Source organism: Arabidopsis thaliana, chromosome 4 (genome assembly GCF_000001735.4).
Source record: "Arabidopsis thaliana chromosome 4, partial sequence".
Taxonomy (NCBI): domain Eukaryota; kingdom Viridiplantae; phylum Streptophyta; class Magnoliopsida; order Brassicales; family Brassicaceae; genus Arabidopsis; species Arabidopsis thaliana.
In genome coordinates this window covers 14,971,715-14,988,697 of record NC_003075.7, presented here as the reverse complement: position 1 = coordinate 14,988,697, position 16,983 = coordinate 14,971,715, and the positions used below count along the sequence as shown (strand labels likewise).

General features: G+C 36.9%; 6 protein-coding genes and 1 non-coding gene across 9 annotated transcripts; 5 read left to right on the top strand and 2 right to left on the bottom strand.

Annotated features, from left to right (window-relative positions):
* The first annotated feature begins 1,821 nt into the window (after window positions 1–1,821).
* On the top strand, window positions 1,822–3,139 carry AT4G30770 (Putative membrane lipoprotein). Its single transcript, NM_119223.3, has one exon. It carries the CDS (start codon window positions 2,085–2,087, stop codon window positions 2,556–2,558), a length of 474 nt encoding a protein of 157 aa, NP_194806.1. The 5' UTR covers window positions 1,822–2,084; the 3' UTR covers window positions 2,559–3,139.
* A 2,064-nt stretch (window positions 3,140–5,203) lies between these two features.
* Window positions 5,204–6,339, bottom strand: AT4G30760 (Putative endonuclease or glycosyl hydrolase). Of its 2 annotated transcripts, none has more exons than NM_119222.3 (3): window positions 6,098–6,339; window positions 5,814–6,029; window positions 5,204–5,723 (listed from the first exon to the last, which is right to left on the bottom strand). In NM_119222.3, exons 1-3 carry the CDS (start codon window positions 6,144–6,146, stop codon window positions 5,413–5,415), a joined length of 576 nt encoding a protein of 191 aa, NP_567853.1. In that variant the 5' UTR covers window positions 6,147–6,339; the 3' UTR covers window positions 5,204–5,412. The 2 variants fall into 2 exon arrangements, with proteins under 2 accessions (NP_567853.1, NP_849475.1); NM_179144.2 differs by having other exon boundaries at window positions 5,257–5,720; window positions 6,098–6,248.
* Window positions 6,153–6,378, bottom strand: MIR5634. Its single transcript, NR_142200.1, has one exon. It is a non-coding gene; the product is annotated as a microRNA ath-MIR5634 precursor (primary transcript).
* On the top strand, window positions 6,294–7,845 carry AT4G30750 (uncharacterized protein). The gene is made up of 3 exons (NM_119221.5): window positions 6,294–6,471; window positions 6,598–6,843; window positions 6,933–7,845. Exons 1-3 carry the CDS (start codon window positions 6,429–6,431, stop codon window positions 7,286–7,288), a joined length of 645 nt encoding a protein of 214 aa, NP_567852.1. The 5' UTR covers window positions 6,294–6,428; the 3' UTR covers window positions 7,289–7,845.
* A 988-nt stretch (window positions 7,846–8,833) lies between these two features.
* AT4G30740 (QWRF motif protein) lies at window positions 8,834–9,452 on the top strand (the record flags this gene model as incomplete). The annotated part of the gene is made up of 1 exon (NM_119220.2): window positions 8,834–9,452. Exon 1 carries the CDS (start codon window positions 9,177–9,179, stop codon window positions 9,450–9,452), a length of 276 nt encoding a protein of 91 aa, NP_194803.1. The 5' UTR covers window positions 8,834–9,176.
* A 2,305-nt stretch (window positions 9,453–11,757) lies between these two features.
* AT4G30730 (uncharacterized protein) lies at window positions 11,758–12,280 on the top strand (the record flags this gene model as incomplete). Of its 2 annotated transcripts, NM_001342019.1 has the most annotated exons (2): window positions 11,758–11,835; window positions 11,943–12,280. In NM_001342019.1, one exon carries the CDS (start codon window positions 11,966–11,968, stop codon window positions 12,278–12,280), a length of 315 nt encoding a protein of 104 aa, NP_001320093.1. The 2 variants fall into 2 exon arrangements, with proteins under 2 accessions (NP_001320093.1, NP_194802.1); NM_119219.1 differs by lacking the exon at window positions 11,758–11,835 and having other exon boundaries at window positions 11,966–12,280.
* An 889-nt stretch (window positions 12,281–13,169) lies between these two features.
* Window positions 13,170–16,865, top strand: PDE327 (FAD/NAD(P)-binding oxidoreductase family protein). Its single transcript, NM_119218.6, has 13 exons — window positions 13,170–13,572; window positions 13,657–13,719; window positions 13,795–14,250; window positions 14,331–14,402; window positions 14,496–14,621; window positions 14,735–14,947; window positions 15,079–15,126; window positions 15,249–15,404; window positions 15,488–15,649; window positions 15,728–15,821; window positions 15,926–16,044; window positions 16,126–16,170; window positions 16,253–16,865. Exons 1-13 carry the CDS (start codon window positions 13,237–13,239, stop codon window positions 16,484–16,486), a joined length of 2,124 nt encoding a protein of 707 aa, NP_194801.4. The 5' UTR covers window positions 13,170–13,236; the 3' UTR covers window positions 16,487–16,865.
* Window positions 16,866–16,983: the final 118 nt, after the last annotated feature.

The window sequence follows — 16,983 nt, the reverse complement described above, 5'->3', positions numbered from 1 at the left end:
GTCCTCAAGCTACTCAGCTCGTCCTCAAGTTCCTCAGCTCGTCTTCAAGCTCCACAGCTCGTCATCAAGCTCCTCAGCTGGTCCTCAAGCTCCTCAGCTCGTCTTTAAGCTCTACAGCTCGTCTTTAAGTTCTTCAGATCGTCTTCAAGCTCCACATGACTCAACGACCATCTCCTCGCCTAGCTGTCAGCTAGTCAGTTCGTCCAATTCCTCACCTAGTCAGCAGCTCGTCCCTCAAGTTAACTCATCTATCTCCTCGCCTAGCTGTCAGTTCGTCCATTGACTACACAGTCCGCCTATCTCGTCTCCCAGCTCGTCTAGATTTTCACCAGACAACTCGATTTGTCCGACTCGTCTCTCTACTACATTTCGTCGAGCTTGGCCCCTGGCTACCAGCTCGTCACTCAAATACTCAGTTCGTCTAACTCGTTGTCTATCAACCAGTTCGCCTCGTAACTAAGTTCGTCCAGCTCTTCGCCTACCTGCCAGCTCGTCACCAACCTGCCACCTCATCTCTAAACTGCCTATCTCAATATACGACCTACCTCCAACGATGACCTAGCTCACTTATTATAATATGAACTACGTATGGCTTGATCCCTTTTCTAAGGGTACGTAGGCAGCCTTTTACAAGGTGCAGCTATAAAACTAATAAACTCTATGTTTATCGCAAGAACGACCTAACTCCCGACCTTCAACGCGATGAGAATGTTTTTCCCTTATCAAAGAACTTACAAATATACTTTGTTGAAATTCGTGCATCAACAGGGCAGTGACTGAAACACTCTTTTTCTCTTTCGTCGTCCTCTGAATTGCGTCGATCGAATAGGAGAAAATGAAATCAAGGGTTTGCAATTTTAACTGGGTTTTCTTAGGTCCTTTCGGTTCATAGGTTTTTTGACTAAATCTTGGCCCGATACACATCACTAAGTCTATTTGGTTCTTTGGCTCATGGGCTTTTTGACCAAATCGTGGCCCCATAAACATCACTAAATCTATTTCACGCATAGAAAAAATGTGAAGGCGAGTAAAAACATGTGGGCTCCACATTAAAAAGATGTAGTGACGTGGACACTTTTAGAGGAGAGAAAACTCTGCTATTATATATATTATTACTTTTTTGTGTGTGTTGTGTGTCACACTAGTCAACTAATGTTTTCTTTTGCCACTTTTGGTAATCAAACATAAAAATTTATCAATTCAACCTTATCTTATAATCCTACACAAATGAAATCTACTTTTCCTATAAACTAAAAATTGTCAAAAAGTTGAACAAGATATAAAGGGAAAATATATGCTTACCTATACCAAAATGAACAAAAAAAACACTTGTTGAATAGAACAACAAACAATGATTCAAGTTTCCTTTTACAAACAAATAGAAATGGAATGAGAATCCTTGAATTTCTGTTTTAAAAGTTATTGAAACTTAAAATCAGTATGTGAAATTGGAACATGTGTTTAAAATTAAAATCATACCATCAAACTGGTTTCCAATCATATATAATTGGATATATATTCACAATTGGTATATTAAAATGCAATCATATGTAACTCTATATTGGTACATCTTCTTTGACAAAAATCATTTAAAACATATATACGTTGTTTCAAATATTATTTTGGTCTAACATGAGCATATATCAACTATCTAATTAAGATTGCAAAAGCTTGAAATGATTTTGAACTAACAATATTCAATGTTATAGGTCCTGTATCTGCGGACGTCCCTCTTCTATGGAATGGCAAATATTGGAGGAAAACAAAATGACTATTGGCTATTCTTGTCAAATTATAAGTCACACACAAACAAAACAAATTAAAAACAAAACAGAAATACCCTCTTGTGTTTTCGTTTTTCCTCATCGCTCTTTTATTGTGCGTGGGATTTATTCTGTTTATTCTTGTTTCAAATCTGATTCATCCTCAACCTATCAACATCATTATAACAAAAACAAAGAAAAAAGATTGGAGGAATAAGAAGAAAAAGAGCAATTTGTAAATGGAGGATGATATAGTAGTACCCTTAAGCGTCCCGTGAGATCCTTCTTCATCTTTGAGATCGATCCTTCCTTAGAATCATAATGCCTGTGCCAGATCCACGGGCGGGGCAGGCGTTCATCTGTCTCATTACTTTATTTCTTTTCCTATCAATCGCGGTTGGAGGCGGTTGTCTAATTGCATATACAATTCTTCCTTACCCTCCAGTTTGGCTCTCCTACCTCGGCATTGTCTTTGTTTGTCTCCCTTGGTTCTTTTGGATCCTAACATTTGCCTACCGCATTGTTTCACGTACTTTTGGATTTAGGATGGTTGTTGGATCCGGTGGTAATAATAACAACGCGAATGGAGAAACCATGACGCGTGATCTTGACCCTCCTGAGCAATCTTTAGAGTCTCCTGATGATGATGATCCAGAGCCAATAGCTCACCCACAAGGCCAAGTTCTAGTGTCGATTGAAGGGAATCAATCGAAGAAACGAATGTCAACCTCCAGTAATTCTACTATCGCTTCGCATGAAAGTGAGATGCCACTAGCCATTTCTATGGCCTCATGATCATATATGTCTTGTTGACACATGAAGGGATCTTGACATAGATATAGGCATCAGGACGAAGATGCTAACCAGATTATTAGCCTCTTGAAAACACGGGAAATTTTGCTGTTTTTATTTTGTATCTTTTACAGATAGATTTGTAGATTCAACAAACAAACAAAAAGAAGTGTACACCTTTTAGCACTACCAAAGGTTTCCTCAAACCCTAACCCCTCAGAAATTGACATGGTTTTCATTTTATGTTTTAGAATCAAGAGAATGTTTGTTACGAAGGGATATAGTTTTAGATGTTTTTGGCGTGGTACTTGCGTAATGCGGATTTTATAGGGTAGATCAACATCTAAGATTTGTGAAGTTTATGTAATTTTGTATATATCTACTACTAGTTTGGTAATATAATTCTGCGGTTGAAGCCTTTGGTTCTAGGGTTCCTTAACTTGACAAACAATCCAAGTTATCGGAATGTTGAGTTTGAAATATTTTGGCATCTGCAAAATGGGTCAATCCACTGATTCACGCAACGATGTGGTGCTGGTGAAACCAATATAGTCACTTGCATCTTCTTCATAATGATTGATACAAAAAAAAAAAAAAAGAAGCTCTTTTAATTTGAATACTTGTTTCTATTTTTATTAGCTAACATTAATCAAGAAAAGAGAAAATGGTGATACAATTAGTTATTCGCTGCAGCCATATATATTAAGACGATTTCTCTATATCTATGTTTTTTTGCTAAAATTGTAAAAATTTCATAAAAATGAAAAATTTTAGGTTTACAATCGTAGATTATCATTCTAAATAGTTTCATGGCAAAAAAAAAAATCATGGAAGCATAAGACAATAACAAGCTGTTTTTGTCCATTTACTCAACCATAGCGAAAAAACTATATGAACTAAATGTAGCGATGACGATAATGTTGTTCTTCCTAGAAAAGTTGAAAAAAAATAAAATCTTACACATAAGGTCCGAAGCCCAAATTGAAAGGAGAATTTCCATTTTAGTTACATACATGCATGCACGCATGATCTATAAGAAAGAAAATAAAAACCCTAAACTTTCTAATCACTACTTCACCAATGAAAAAAGAACAGAATCCAAAACTACCACATGCACGATCTAATAGAGGAGATACTCGTGAGACTTCCTGTGAAATCATTCTTACGATTCAACACCGTTTCAAAATTGTGGAGATCGACGATCAAGTCTCTCTCTTTTGGAGAGAGACACCGCTTAAAGGAATTCCAAGGCCAAAGTGAGCTAGTATTCATCTACGCGGTTAAACCGGACACATGGTGGTTGCAGGTAATCCCTTTCTCCGGGCATGCTTTAACTATGATTGGACGATGAAAAAAGAAGCACTACTCCACACGGTTACAAATTAGTCTAGTCCTCGTATACCACTATGATCGAAGTTTTTTTTATATTAGGGCTGACACTTGGAGTTAAGTGGCTTTGAGAATGGAATGTAATCCCATGAGCCATGAGAATTGGGAAGTTTCTTTGGTTAACGCAAATGTAGAAAGATAGTAAGTTATTGCTCTATTTCACTCCTAGTCCTATGCAAACTCTCTTGTGCTTGTAGAGACGGATTTGATTAACGAGGTAGCTGGCTTTTGGTCTTCACATATCTTACTTTATGAAACCTCTTTAGTCTTTTTTTTACAACTAACTGTTGACAACGCTCTTAAGTTAGCTTACTGGCGCAAAGAAGATTCTGAAACTTACAGAGCTAACCATAAAGAAGTTAGAGGTAAAGAATGTCCAGGGCAGCCATCGAATTTCTTTTTCCTTGGCGCAGAAGTAAATTAGTAAGACAAATCGCAACTTGTATCATATATATATATATATATATATATATATATATATATATATATATATATATATATTGCTCTGTCGCTTTGAATTAATACAATTCTTAAGTCATCCTTAGTTAATCACATGCACTATTTATGCTATATACGATGCTTAATTTTTCTATCTTTCTCTGTATTGTTTACTCAACGCCTATCATAACCTCCAATTTCCACCGCTTGAGCTTCTTCAGGCCCCAACCACAAGTCATTCATGATTGATTCAAGTCAAAAACTCAACCACACTAAAGATGTCCAAAACCAGATAAATACTAGAGATAGACAATAATAATAAACACAAGCTTGATATATAACTAGATAGGACATCCCTTGAGATAGATTTGAAAATATTATACAACAAGCCGTATATCTAACTAGATAGAACATCCCTTGAGATAGATTTGAAAGGGGCACAAAAGCTTGATATCTAAGTAGATAGAACATCCTTGAGATAGATTTGCAAGGGGCACAAAGGCTTGATATCTAAGTAGATAGAACATCCTTGAGATAGATTTGCAAGGGGCACAAAGGATGGTCTTATAAGCCCCTGGGAAGATTGATCAGTTAATTTGATTTGATTTATCCGTGAGAGCTAACTATATATCGAGACTTTGGACTATCTAGTCTTAAGCGGACCATAAGAAAATGAACAGAAAATATACTATCTCGTTTGTGGCATGTTTTTACCCGTTGCGTTTGTTGTTTTTGGTTTCACAATCACCTCCTATCTAGTCTTAAGCGGACCATAAACATAACCTTTGTACATCACTATCTATGTATAAATGATTGCTAACTAGTTGTATCTTTGTCTGTATTGTTCAATGAACGCCTATCCAATTTCCACCACCTGCGCTTAGTCACTCATGATTGATTCAAATCAAAAACTCAATCACAGTAACGATGTCCAAAATCACATAAATATTATAGATAGACAATACTAAAAACATTTCAATCCAAACTTGATATCAACTATAGGCACAAAACAATAACATAGACACAAAAGTTAGTCGTCGGACTCATCGAGAGGAAAGCGATCCTTGTTCGCTTTCGATGATTTCGGCAATCCTCCATCAAATATGGCTGCCAAAAACGAGGGATAGCTTCCAACAGGAAAAAGCCGTTCTAGCCATTCTGGCTTAACTTGGGATATGAGAAGCCCATATGACCAGACGGTAGTCAAACATCCAATACGATCAGCCAAGTCGTCATCGATTATTTTTGCGATGACAATAATATTTGATGGTGGAGGATTTTCCAGTGACCACAGCATAATGTCACCATACAAGGAACAATGTCTCGCATATTTATCCCCTGCTGCAAAGTTAGGTAATTATTATATCAACAACAACAACAACGTCTGTAAGAGAAAGAAAAGAGCCTAATTCAGAGAAATGGAATTCTCACCTTGGGTGAACACTTCCAATTTGATTCCAGCAGCCGAAAATTGACGCCTCATTGTTACCGAGACCGTATTATCATTAGCATAAGCATGAATCGACACCTCCGCATCACAACCATATTTCTTCACATCCTTTACGATTCTCCGCCGGATCGAACGAGGATGGAGATCAGCTGGGATTGGGTAATCCTCCACATCCCAAAACACACATGTCTTACCATCTACCCAACGGACAATGATTAAACAATTATTGCGATTAAATATATAGAGATCCGATTACAGATCTTACCCTTGCGAAAAATCAGCGGAAACTCGTTGGAGGGCTGCGGAGCACACATGGTTATTGAGAGACTTTGTGAAATTAGGGTGGTTACTACAATTGTGCCCTATCTTTGATATAGGATCTTAATGGGCTGGACCTGGCACTTAGTAGGCTTGGGCCCAAAAACCTGCGAAAGACGCTTGGCCCATGGACAGCCCGCCAAATTGACAGACAGACCCTAAATTCACAAAGTCGCTCATCAGCCAGCCACCGCTATAATAAAATCCCTAAATTCACAAAGTCCCTCATCAGCCACCGGTACAATAAAATCCCAGAACGAAATCTCTACGTCGAAACCATGTCCAGTTTCTTCCCTTTGCCGCCAGCCATCGGGAAATCCAGTAAGATGATTTCTCGAAATTAATTGTTTGTTTATGATATCATCTTTCTGTGAAGTTGGTAGTATATTTATATGTCTATGATCGATCTTGATTAGATCTAACTTGATATCTTTTTCGTAACATTAGCTGGATGTGGAGTGCGTGATGAATCACAATCATTAGTTGTATGGGCCATTGAGGACTACTCAATCCCTGAAAGTATCGATCCTGATATGATCAACTTGAAAATCGAAACAGCTATTGTCAAAAAATTTAATTTAAGGTCGTCGGCGGTAGTGACAACCTGGATTTTCGGTTCTGCTGAGAATGCATGGTTGGCTAAATCCAAAGTTAAACTTTGGGAATCCGAGTTTAGAGTCTCTCTCCACAAAGGTCCTTTTCTAACTCATATATCAACACTCTATCTCTTTATATGAATTTATCGGTAAGTAACTGTAATCTATTGATGATACTAATTGCAGGGGGGGATAAACGTGCCAGATTAAACATGATGTTAGCAGACGTCATTTATTATGTATGGAACTGGAAGGCTCCAACAAATTTGGCGGTACTCACAGAAAACAAGGAGGAGATGGAACAAGACCCCAAATTTTTCAGATTTCGTCAAGCTTTAGAAAATAAAGGTTTCTTTGTTGCCGTAGAACACCCTGAGACACTCATCAACCAAGAAACTGCCGTTGAAGACCCGCCAGATGACTCCCCAATACCTTACTACCCAAGTGACAACCCTCAAAAGCTAGCGTTCTGGTACAAAGAAGATTCTGAAGCTTACAGAGCTAAATATAAACAAGTTAGAGGTACAAAACGCACAATCTGAAAACAAACGCAGTATCCTTAGTTAATCACATGCACTATTTATGCTATATATGATGCTTACTTTCTATCTTTCTCTGTACTTACTCAACGCCTATCATTACCTCCAATTTCCACCGCTTGCGCTTCTATTTTTTTGTTGTTAGATTTGTATATATAAGATCGACATTTAAAAGAAAACATTATGAAGTGGTAATAATACACATATAATTACCTCTGTAGGTTATATTTATCCGCCCCCACAAACTGGGGTAAAATTAATGGTTTGTATAACCGGGATGAGTCGATTAAATTTGCTGATGCTCTAAAAAAACAAGGAGAAGAATGGAACAAGACCCCAATTTTCGTCAAGATTTAGAAAATAAAGCTTTCTTTGTTGCCTTAGCACACCCTGAGACACTCAATAACCAAGAAATTGCCATTGAAGAGCCAGATGATTCCCCAATAGCTTACTATCAATAGGCAAGTGACAACACTCTTAAGTTGGCTTACTGACACAGAGAAAGTTTTGAAGCTTTCACATCTAAACATAAAGAAGTTAGAGGAAACGGACACCTTGGAAAGTTATTAACCTATAATTTGCTCCGCATTTTTTCCACGGAGTAAAAGTAGTAGACAAATCTTGACTTGATTAATCGACCTGCTTTAAAATAAAATTCTTTAGTCTTCCTTATAGATGGGTTTTCAGTTTATGTTTTAAAATCTAGAGAGACTATAATGTTTGTTACAAATGGGTACATCAACATCTAAGGTTTCATGAAATTTATGTAACATTTTTGTATATATCTATAACTAGGTTGGTAATATAATTCTGTTGTACGTGAATATGATGCCTTCAATTTTAGGGCCAACACATTCATGACTTACCTCTCTTCTAAAATATATATTTATTAGAAGAGGTAACATAATATTTTTAAAAGGACTTCAAAGGAATAAAGCATATATAATTGGTGGAATTTGTGCGTATCAGAATATGGTCCTGGGAATAAAAAGATGAAACAAAACCTTACTAAGAGAATTGGAGTGGAAAATATCCAAACTTTTGTATTTGGTGCAAATTATTGGAAAGATGTTTCTACTTTTATAGTCCCTTCATAGAACATTAATTCTTTCCTCCTTTTTCCGTATGCCTTGTCAGCCTTGACATGATACTTCAATATTTTAAGAATATTGAAACAGAGGCCATTAGAGCATAATACTATAATGACCTGCAGCTGGATTTTGTATCATTTGTCCCACCATACAATCTTCTCCACTTTAGTGGAAGATCAAATTTTTTAAGTCTTTGCTGTTGCGAAAAGCTTTGATCTCTTTGATGGAACCATAGAGTCAGTTATTGGAATGGCTCAAGGTGCTGGACTTGTAAAGTACTGATTATGATGATGTGGATGATGAAGAAGACAGTCATATTGCAGAATAAAGGGACTTCATTTACAGCAACTGGAGCTGTTTTTATTGTTTAGCTCCAACGCTGAATTAAACCAGAGGCATGAAAAACTGCTGAATTCAATCAATGCAAGTTTGTTTCGTTAGCTTGAATGGATGTAGCAACAGAAACTACAAGGCGGCGTCTTCTTCTTCTATCCGAGAGGAACAATGCAGTTGTTGCCACCCGCCGTCCTCGAACAGTGGAGGTCAGTTCAAGATACAGATCACCCACGCCAACCTAAAACGGGCGATGCCCTTCCCCAAGCGTCACAAGGCCAACAGTGTCTTCAAGCTCTCAATCTGTGGCTGCAAAAAGAGCAGTTTCAGCAGAGAGGAAGCATCCTTCAACACCACCATCTCCGACTAGTCCCTCCACGCCGATACGCGACTTGTCTATAGACTTACCAGCTTCATCTAGGAGGCTATCTACTAGTCGTTTGCCTGAAAGCTTATGGCCTTCCACTATGAGAATCCTCAGTGTTTCGTTTCAGTCTGATTCAGTCTCAGTCCCTGTTAGTAAGAAGGAGAGACTGGTTAGTAGTTCTTCTGGTGATCGAACATTGAGACCTTCTTCGAATATAGCTCAAAAGCATAAGGCTGAAACGACCTCTGTATCAAGGAAACCTACGCCAGAGAGGAAAAGAAGTCCATTGAAAGGGAAGAATAATGTGTCTGATCTTTCAGAGAATTCGAAACCTGTAGATGGTCCTCATAGTCGGTTAATAGAACAGCATCGGTAGCTTAGTAGAATTGGTGGAAAGATCACTTCGAATCATATATATGAAAGTTGGTTAACTCTCTCCATATAAATGACACATCATCACACAACAAAATGACATATGTCATTCGATATTTTTTAAATTAATAAAACTAATAAAATTAAATAAGCAAATTAAATGTATAATCAATCCTACTCTTAACTGATTTCTCCAAAGTAAAAAAAAAAAAAAAAAAATTATGTAAACAAATTAAGTACTACTTTCATTATATTCTTTTTATTTTCTTATTTTTTATTATCAATGACTAATTTTTTTTTGTGTTGTAGTTGTTTGCTACCTAACCTCTTATTAGTTTAGTAATTTAATTTTGAGTCTTTGATAACTTTGACATTCAAGTTTTTTCAAATAATAAACCTTCAAAATATTAGACCTACCAAATAATGTGATACACGATCATTTCTCTTATATTGATATATGCAATGACAGAAGATCTAAAAGTATTGACTTTAATGATACTTTAATTTTTGCTTTCTTTTTATTCTTTTCATATGAATACTCTTGAAATCTTATTTATTTTATATCAATTCTATATATTTAATCATGAGCCTATAACAATGTTGTTGGAGTATTATATCTGGAGAATAAATAAAACCATAAATAGTTTATTTATAATCAAGTTGAACAATTTTTAAATCATCAAGGACACAATCATTTCTCTAATATTGATATATGCAATGGCAAAAGATCTAAAAGTGTTGATTTCAATGACGATCAATTTTTGCTATCTTTTTATTTTTTTGTACGAATACTCTTCAGACATTTGTCAGTTGATGTTAATGCAAACTTTAATTATGAGTGTATCACAATGTTGTTGAAGTACATAAAATAAGGAATTGATTTATTTATAATCGAGTTAGGAAAATTTTAAACCACAAAAGTAACATAATTACACAGAATTGTATCAAAATATCATTATTGTTGTTATATGTATTCATGAAATGAAAAAATATTAAAATCTTATAAATAATAAGCTTTATACACAAAATATATAAATTGATATTTCGAGTCACAAATAAATCTAACCATAAAAATTGTAACTATTATGAATCTAATTTTATTAACAATACAAAAATTAACAAATAGAAAATATAAATTAGCATAAAGAACAATCAATGTAATTTTTTTAACAATTTTCAAAACAAACCTACGCGTAGCGTGGGTATTCATCTAGTTCTTTAAACAGAAGCTTGGATCTTGGTGACAAGGCTTCAAGGGGTATACCAACTTCAGGGCCTGGAATGGGGCCGTCTCTTAGGAGAATGTCCTTTTACAAAATGCCTTGCTTGATTAAATAATGCCTTGATTAACTAACTAAGGTTCTTTTGGATATATATGCTGTGTTGGATCAAACTCTCCAGAACCAAGATATAGAGACCATTTTACCTGCTTGGATAACAAAGATATAGAGACCATTTTACCTGCTTGAATAACGGGTTTTGTAGTGATACACAGAAACTAGATTGAAGAACGAGAGACAAGGGAAAATCCATTTTGCTTCTCTATAGCAATCTGAAGAAAACCACAGCAAAAAAAGTACCATATATAGAGAGGCTCGAACACAATTTCCAGCTCATTTCAAACAAAAGTATCTCTCTAACCGAAGATAACAAAGTTACTTCTAAACAAAAAGGATCTAAGGATCTAAGTCTCTCTCAAGTGATCCAAGTCTCTTCAGTTTCTTAGAGTAGGTTTCTCAGGAGTGCCTGCCAACGAAGATGCACATTATTTGAAAATCTTGGACCTCCTCTTTCTGTGTACATCCTATCCCATCTCCATACATGCATCACCTCATACGCTAAATCATTTCTGTGATATTCAAAATAACTGAACAGGTAATATTCAATTACTTTTGTTTCTATTGCTAATCAATACTCAATAGTTACTTTGTCCGGAAGTTTAATCCTTATATTAGCACGTTTATAACATATACATCATTTATAGATTGATCTTCTTTTATCCTTTCGAAGAAGGTAACAACCTCGGTGGATATAGCGCAAATATAGATAACTTTTTGGTTTGATAACAATATAAACACATGTGTACTAACTACAAATGCGTTGGAAAAAGATCCAATAACATATGATATGATCATATACAGTAATTCAATAAAAGAAATAAACGTTAATCTTAAGATTTTAATTTAGCCAAATTGAGGACTACTCAATCCCTGAAAGTGCCGATCCTTTTTTGATATACGAGAAAATCAAAACAGCTATTGTCAAGCATTCTCTTTTAAGGAGTAGCAAAGTGACCATCCTGATTTACGGTGGTGCTGAGACGAAATGGTTGACTGAATCGCAAGACAGACTTTGGGATTCTGGATTTCAAGTCTTTCTCTGCAAAGGTGATCAATTCCTTCTCTAACTCAATATTTAAACCCTCGAATTTATCTTGTATAACTAAGTAATCTATTGTATCTTGTGTAACTAAGTAATTTTTTTTTTCTTGCAGGGGATAAACGTGCCTTATTCAACATGATTATAACCCAACTTGTTTTCTGGTCATGGAACTGGAAGGCTCCAACAAATTTGGCGGTACTCACAGAAAACAAGGAGGAGATGGAACAAGACCCCAAATTTTTCAGATTTCGTCAAGCTTTAGAAAATAAAGGTTTCTTTGTTGCCGTAGAACACCCTGAGACACTCATCAACCAAGAAACTGCCGTTGAAGAGCCGCCAGATGACTCCCCAATACCTTACTATCAATATGCAAGTGACAACACTCTTAAGTTGGCTTACTGGAGCAAAGAAGATGATGAAGCTTTCAGATCTAAACATGAAGAAGTTTGAGGTTAAGAACGCCCCTGACAACAATCGAACCTCTTTTTCCTTGGCGCAGACAAATCTTAAGTTGTATAATCTTTTTTTTTGGCTTTTACAGTATTGCGTTTGTGCTATTTTAAGACTGTCGCTTTGAAATACAATTCTTAAGTCATCCATCACACTTCTTGATTGTGGATTTGACATGAGCACTCTTAGAGTGTGTAGGTACGTTCTGAAAGACTTCTCTTTTACATTGATCAACTAAGATTTCAGAAAATGGCTGCTTTTGTCTCAAGTGTTTTGTATGTTTGGATTCTGTCTCCATAACCAAAAGCTGTTGTAAGAGGACTGTTTCGTTATCAGTTGTTTGAAATGAGTGATGTTTAAGGCACCATAGTTGTGCTTCTCTCTGAGTTTAATTGTTTATCAGTTGCTACATAATTGTCATCTTTATGGTAGATTGTATATCATAAGCCTCATGCTCTATTCTTCCTTGCATATATTTGCATGATGTACTCTACGTCACCTGCTTTCTGCAGATTGGATCTATCATCTCTGGAAAGTTTTGGTACGCGTATTTAGTGGGATGATACATTGATACCCATCTCTATTTTCATTATTGGCCTACTTTAGGCAAACAACAGATTTGCTCTGTAGGAATGATGCAATCATTTACGTTTGCTTTTTATTTATTTATAGATTCCTGCATTTGGAGCATACAAAGCTTCTGGTCTTAGTAAGGGATTATTGTCACACGGTTCAGAGGTGATCAAAATTGTAAGTTGCATGCACTTGGATAGTACCATCAGAATAAAATGAAAACTTCGGTTCTCATTATACATGAGAAATTCAAAAACGTATCAACCGAACCGGATTAAAATCAACGATTAATGTATAACCGGACTCGAGTCGATTCAATTTGAAATGAAAGGATAACTCATTAGACACAGAGACGAGCTTTTTAGTTTGAGCTCTCTCTCACTATGTCTCTCTCGCAAACGAATTTCCTCAGTTCTTCATTACTCTCATCGAGCCATGACCTGCGAATTCCTTATTCTAGAGCGGTACTTTCTTATCCCCGTATCCAAACACACCGGATTCTCTGTGCTGCGAAGCGAACCGGGAAGCGGAGATATCCTTCTGAGAGGAGGAAGCTGAGGACAGAGCAGAAGGAAGCTGTGGCTAAGGTTAAGAACAAGCTTGAAGGAGTTTGGCGTCTCTCTAAGCTCGGAGTTCCTGTTGGAGATGACCCTGGAAAGGACTTTCTCGGGATTTCAGAAGGTTTGCTTCAAGCCATCGCTAAAGTTATCGAGTTTCCGGTGAGTTCTCCGGTGGAAAGTTCGAAACTTTATCTTATGGCTATGATGAAATTGGAATTTTTGATAAATTGGGTTTTGTTTCAGGTTGCTTCAATGCTGCCAGAAGAAGCATTTTCAGTGATTAGGAAATCTTTTGACGCTAGGAAGGTAGGTTTCAGTTTGATTCCACATATTATGTTGTATTGTAGTTTCAAGTGAGTGAAGTTTTCATCTTTTGTTTAGATTCTGAAAGAAGCCAAGTTTGTTTACACTGTGGATTTGGATGTGAAGACGCTCCTTGAGTTAGAGCCTCGTGCTCATGATTTCATTTTCCGGTTAGAGCCTAAGATTGGGCTTATTGAACATGTGCCTACCGAGAAGAGTGTTTCAGGGGACTTGATCAGTGTGGTGAATGACTGTAAAAGGATCAACAGTGAGACAGCATCCGGAGAATATGAACCTCAGATTATCAATGGCTCTGGAGATCCACACCATCATGGAGGAGGACGAAGCAAACCGAAAATTGCAGTTGTTGGTGGTGGTCCATCTGGTTTGTTTGCTGCTCTTGTACTTGCAGAGTTCGGTGCAGATGTGACATTGATTGAAAGAGGGCAAGCAGTAGAAGAAAGGGGACGTGATATAGGCGCTTTGGTAGTTCGCAAGATTTTGGATATGGAGAGTAATTTCTGCTTTGGCGAGGTTTAAAAACCTTCTCTTCACTCTTTTGCTAGTTTTCTTTGTTATTGTCAAAGTCATATTTTAGCACTTATGCATCGCAGGGTGGTGCAGGTACTTGGAGTGATGGAAAGCTTGTTACTCGAATAGGAAAGAATAGTGCCACCGTTCTAGCGGTTAGTATTTTGAGACTGCCAAATGTTAAATTGAAGCACTTCATGTTTGAGTACAAAAGGAAAAATTGTGACCACTGCGTTAATTGTTTACAGGTGTTGAAAACGTTGGTTCGCTTTGGGGCTCCTGATAATATATTGGTCAACGGAAAGCCTCATCTAGGAACAGATAAGCTAGTTCCATTACTCCGTAATTTCAGACATTATCTTCAAAGTGCGGGAGTAAGTTTAGAATGAGAGATTGATCTATGTCTCTCTATTACTTTTTAATGCTTTTTTTTTTTTTTTTCTCCTCTGAGCATTCTCTTTGATTTCATTTCCATATACTTAATTAGGTGACTATCAAGTTTGGAACTCGGGTAGATGATCTTCTGGTAGAGGATTCTCGTGTTGTTGGAGTCAGGGTTTCGGATTCAACAAACCAATTGCAGACTACCTCCCAGAATTTAAAGGTTGATGCAGTTGTTCTTGCAGTTGGTCATTCAGCACGTGACACATATGAGATGCTTCATTCTCGTAATGTCGAATTGATTCCAAAAGATTTTGCTGTAAGTTCCTTGTACATATTTCTTGAGTGTGTTGTTTTATAAAATATCCATTTTGAATCAATATATTTGGATACTTTTATCTTCCCTGGCTTGGTATTATCATTTGATTTCTATCGATTTGTGTGGATCAGGTTGGTTTGCGTATTGAGCATCCTCAGGAGCTAATTAACAGTATACAGGTTTGTTCGATTATCTTAATACTATAACCTTCAATATATCAGACTTTGTTGTACCTTATCGTTATTCAAGTCTTGACTTGTATATAAAACACCTATGTTCTTGTGATGGTCTTTCTTTCCAGTACTCGGATTTGGCTAATGAAGTTCTTAAAGGGCGAGGTAAAGTACCAGTGGCGGATTATAAGGTTGTTCAGTATGTGAATGATAAGACCGAGGATCTCTCGCAGTCTTCATCGAAACGCAGTTGCTACTCCTTCTGCATGTGTCCTGGTGGTCAGGTACAGTTACCTTAAAGAGTGTCTTGCTGTTTTTTTTTCCATTTTGATTTGTCACGAATAAGCCTGTTTCCATGTATTTTCAGGTTGTTCTCACCAGCACAAACCCAACCGAACTCTGCATCAATGGCATGTCATTTTCTCGCCGTTCATCCAAATGGGCCAATGCTGCACTCGTCGTTACAGTCTCAGCAAAAGATTTTGATGTTCTCAATCTTAAAGGACCCTTAGCTGGAATTGAGTTTCAGGTATCAATCTGAAAGTGGATTACTATTAGTACTCATGAGTTAAATTCAATATTTCTCCTTTGATTTGTTTATCTCTAGAGAGAATTTGAAAGAAGAGCAGCCATAATGGGTGGTGGCGATTTTACAGTTCCTGTACAAAGGGTTACTGATTTTCTGCAAAACAAGCTATCTGGTTAGTAACATTTTCCTTAATACTTAGTTCTCACTTTTATGGTTCAAATTTTGTTTGTTGGTTCGTTTTGTGGTGATTATGGATACTCTTGTGCTGTTAAATAGAAACACCTTTACCTCCATCAAGCTATAGATTAGGAGTGAAGTCTGCAAATCTGCATGAACTGTTTCCTGCTCATATCACAGAGGCTCTGCGAGAGTCTATCTCTATGTTTGAAAAGGAGGTTGGTTAGACATTTTCTCATCTCTACATATGGTAAACAAACCTGTAGCTTCTGTTTTTCTCTAAACTTTTGAATTTTCAGTTACCGGGATTCATCTCAGAGGAAGCACTCCTCCACGGCGTAGAGGTATGTTATATATCTTCCTTGTCCTGAATCAGTCTACTCTTCAGACCAGAGATAACAACATGTTTCAACTTTGTTTAACCAGACAAGAACAAGCTCCCCTGTTCGGATACCTCGAAGCAATGAGACGTACGAGAGTACGAGCTTAAAAGGTCTATACCCAGTTGGTGAAGGAGCTGGTTATGCTGGTGGAATTGTAAGTGCTGCAGTGGATGGTATGTTTTCGGGTTTTGCTGTTGCGAAAAGCTTTGATCTCTTTGATGGAACCATAGAGTCAGTTATTGGAAAGGCTCAAGGTGCTGGACTTGTAAAGTACTGATGATGCTGATGATGAGGATGATGAAGAAGACAGTCATAGCTTTCATCCATCTTTGTTTGTTCGGGTTTTGTCGAGGTAAAAGAACATCAAGGGGGACTGCTCCAAAATCCAGTTTTGTTGTACCATAGCTCAAGGACTTATACAGAAAAGGCCCAAATCAGAAGCGGGAAGGAATCGTCATCAGCAGCCAGAAGAGAATTTTGCCTTAGTTATGTAACTAACCCAAACAGTAGTACTGAAGAAAGTAAGCTAGTGTATCCAATAACTATCTTTTCATCAGTACTGTTATGAAAATTTACTTCATCATTGTTTAGTGGAACTACAAATGGCTTCTAGGTCAAATCATGTTCCTTCGTTTTCTGCTTATGGGTTTTGCAGTAACTGATACGACTCAAACAACCATAATCACCCAATCTAAGTAGTTCCAAATACATTTTGATAGACATTATCGAAGGCAGTGACTCTTGTTCATAAGAAACACAAATGGTTAAAAAACA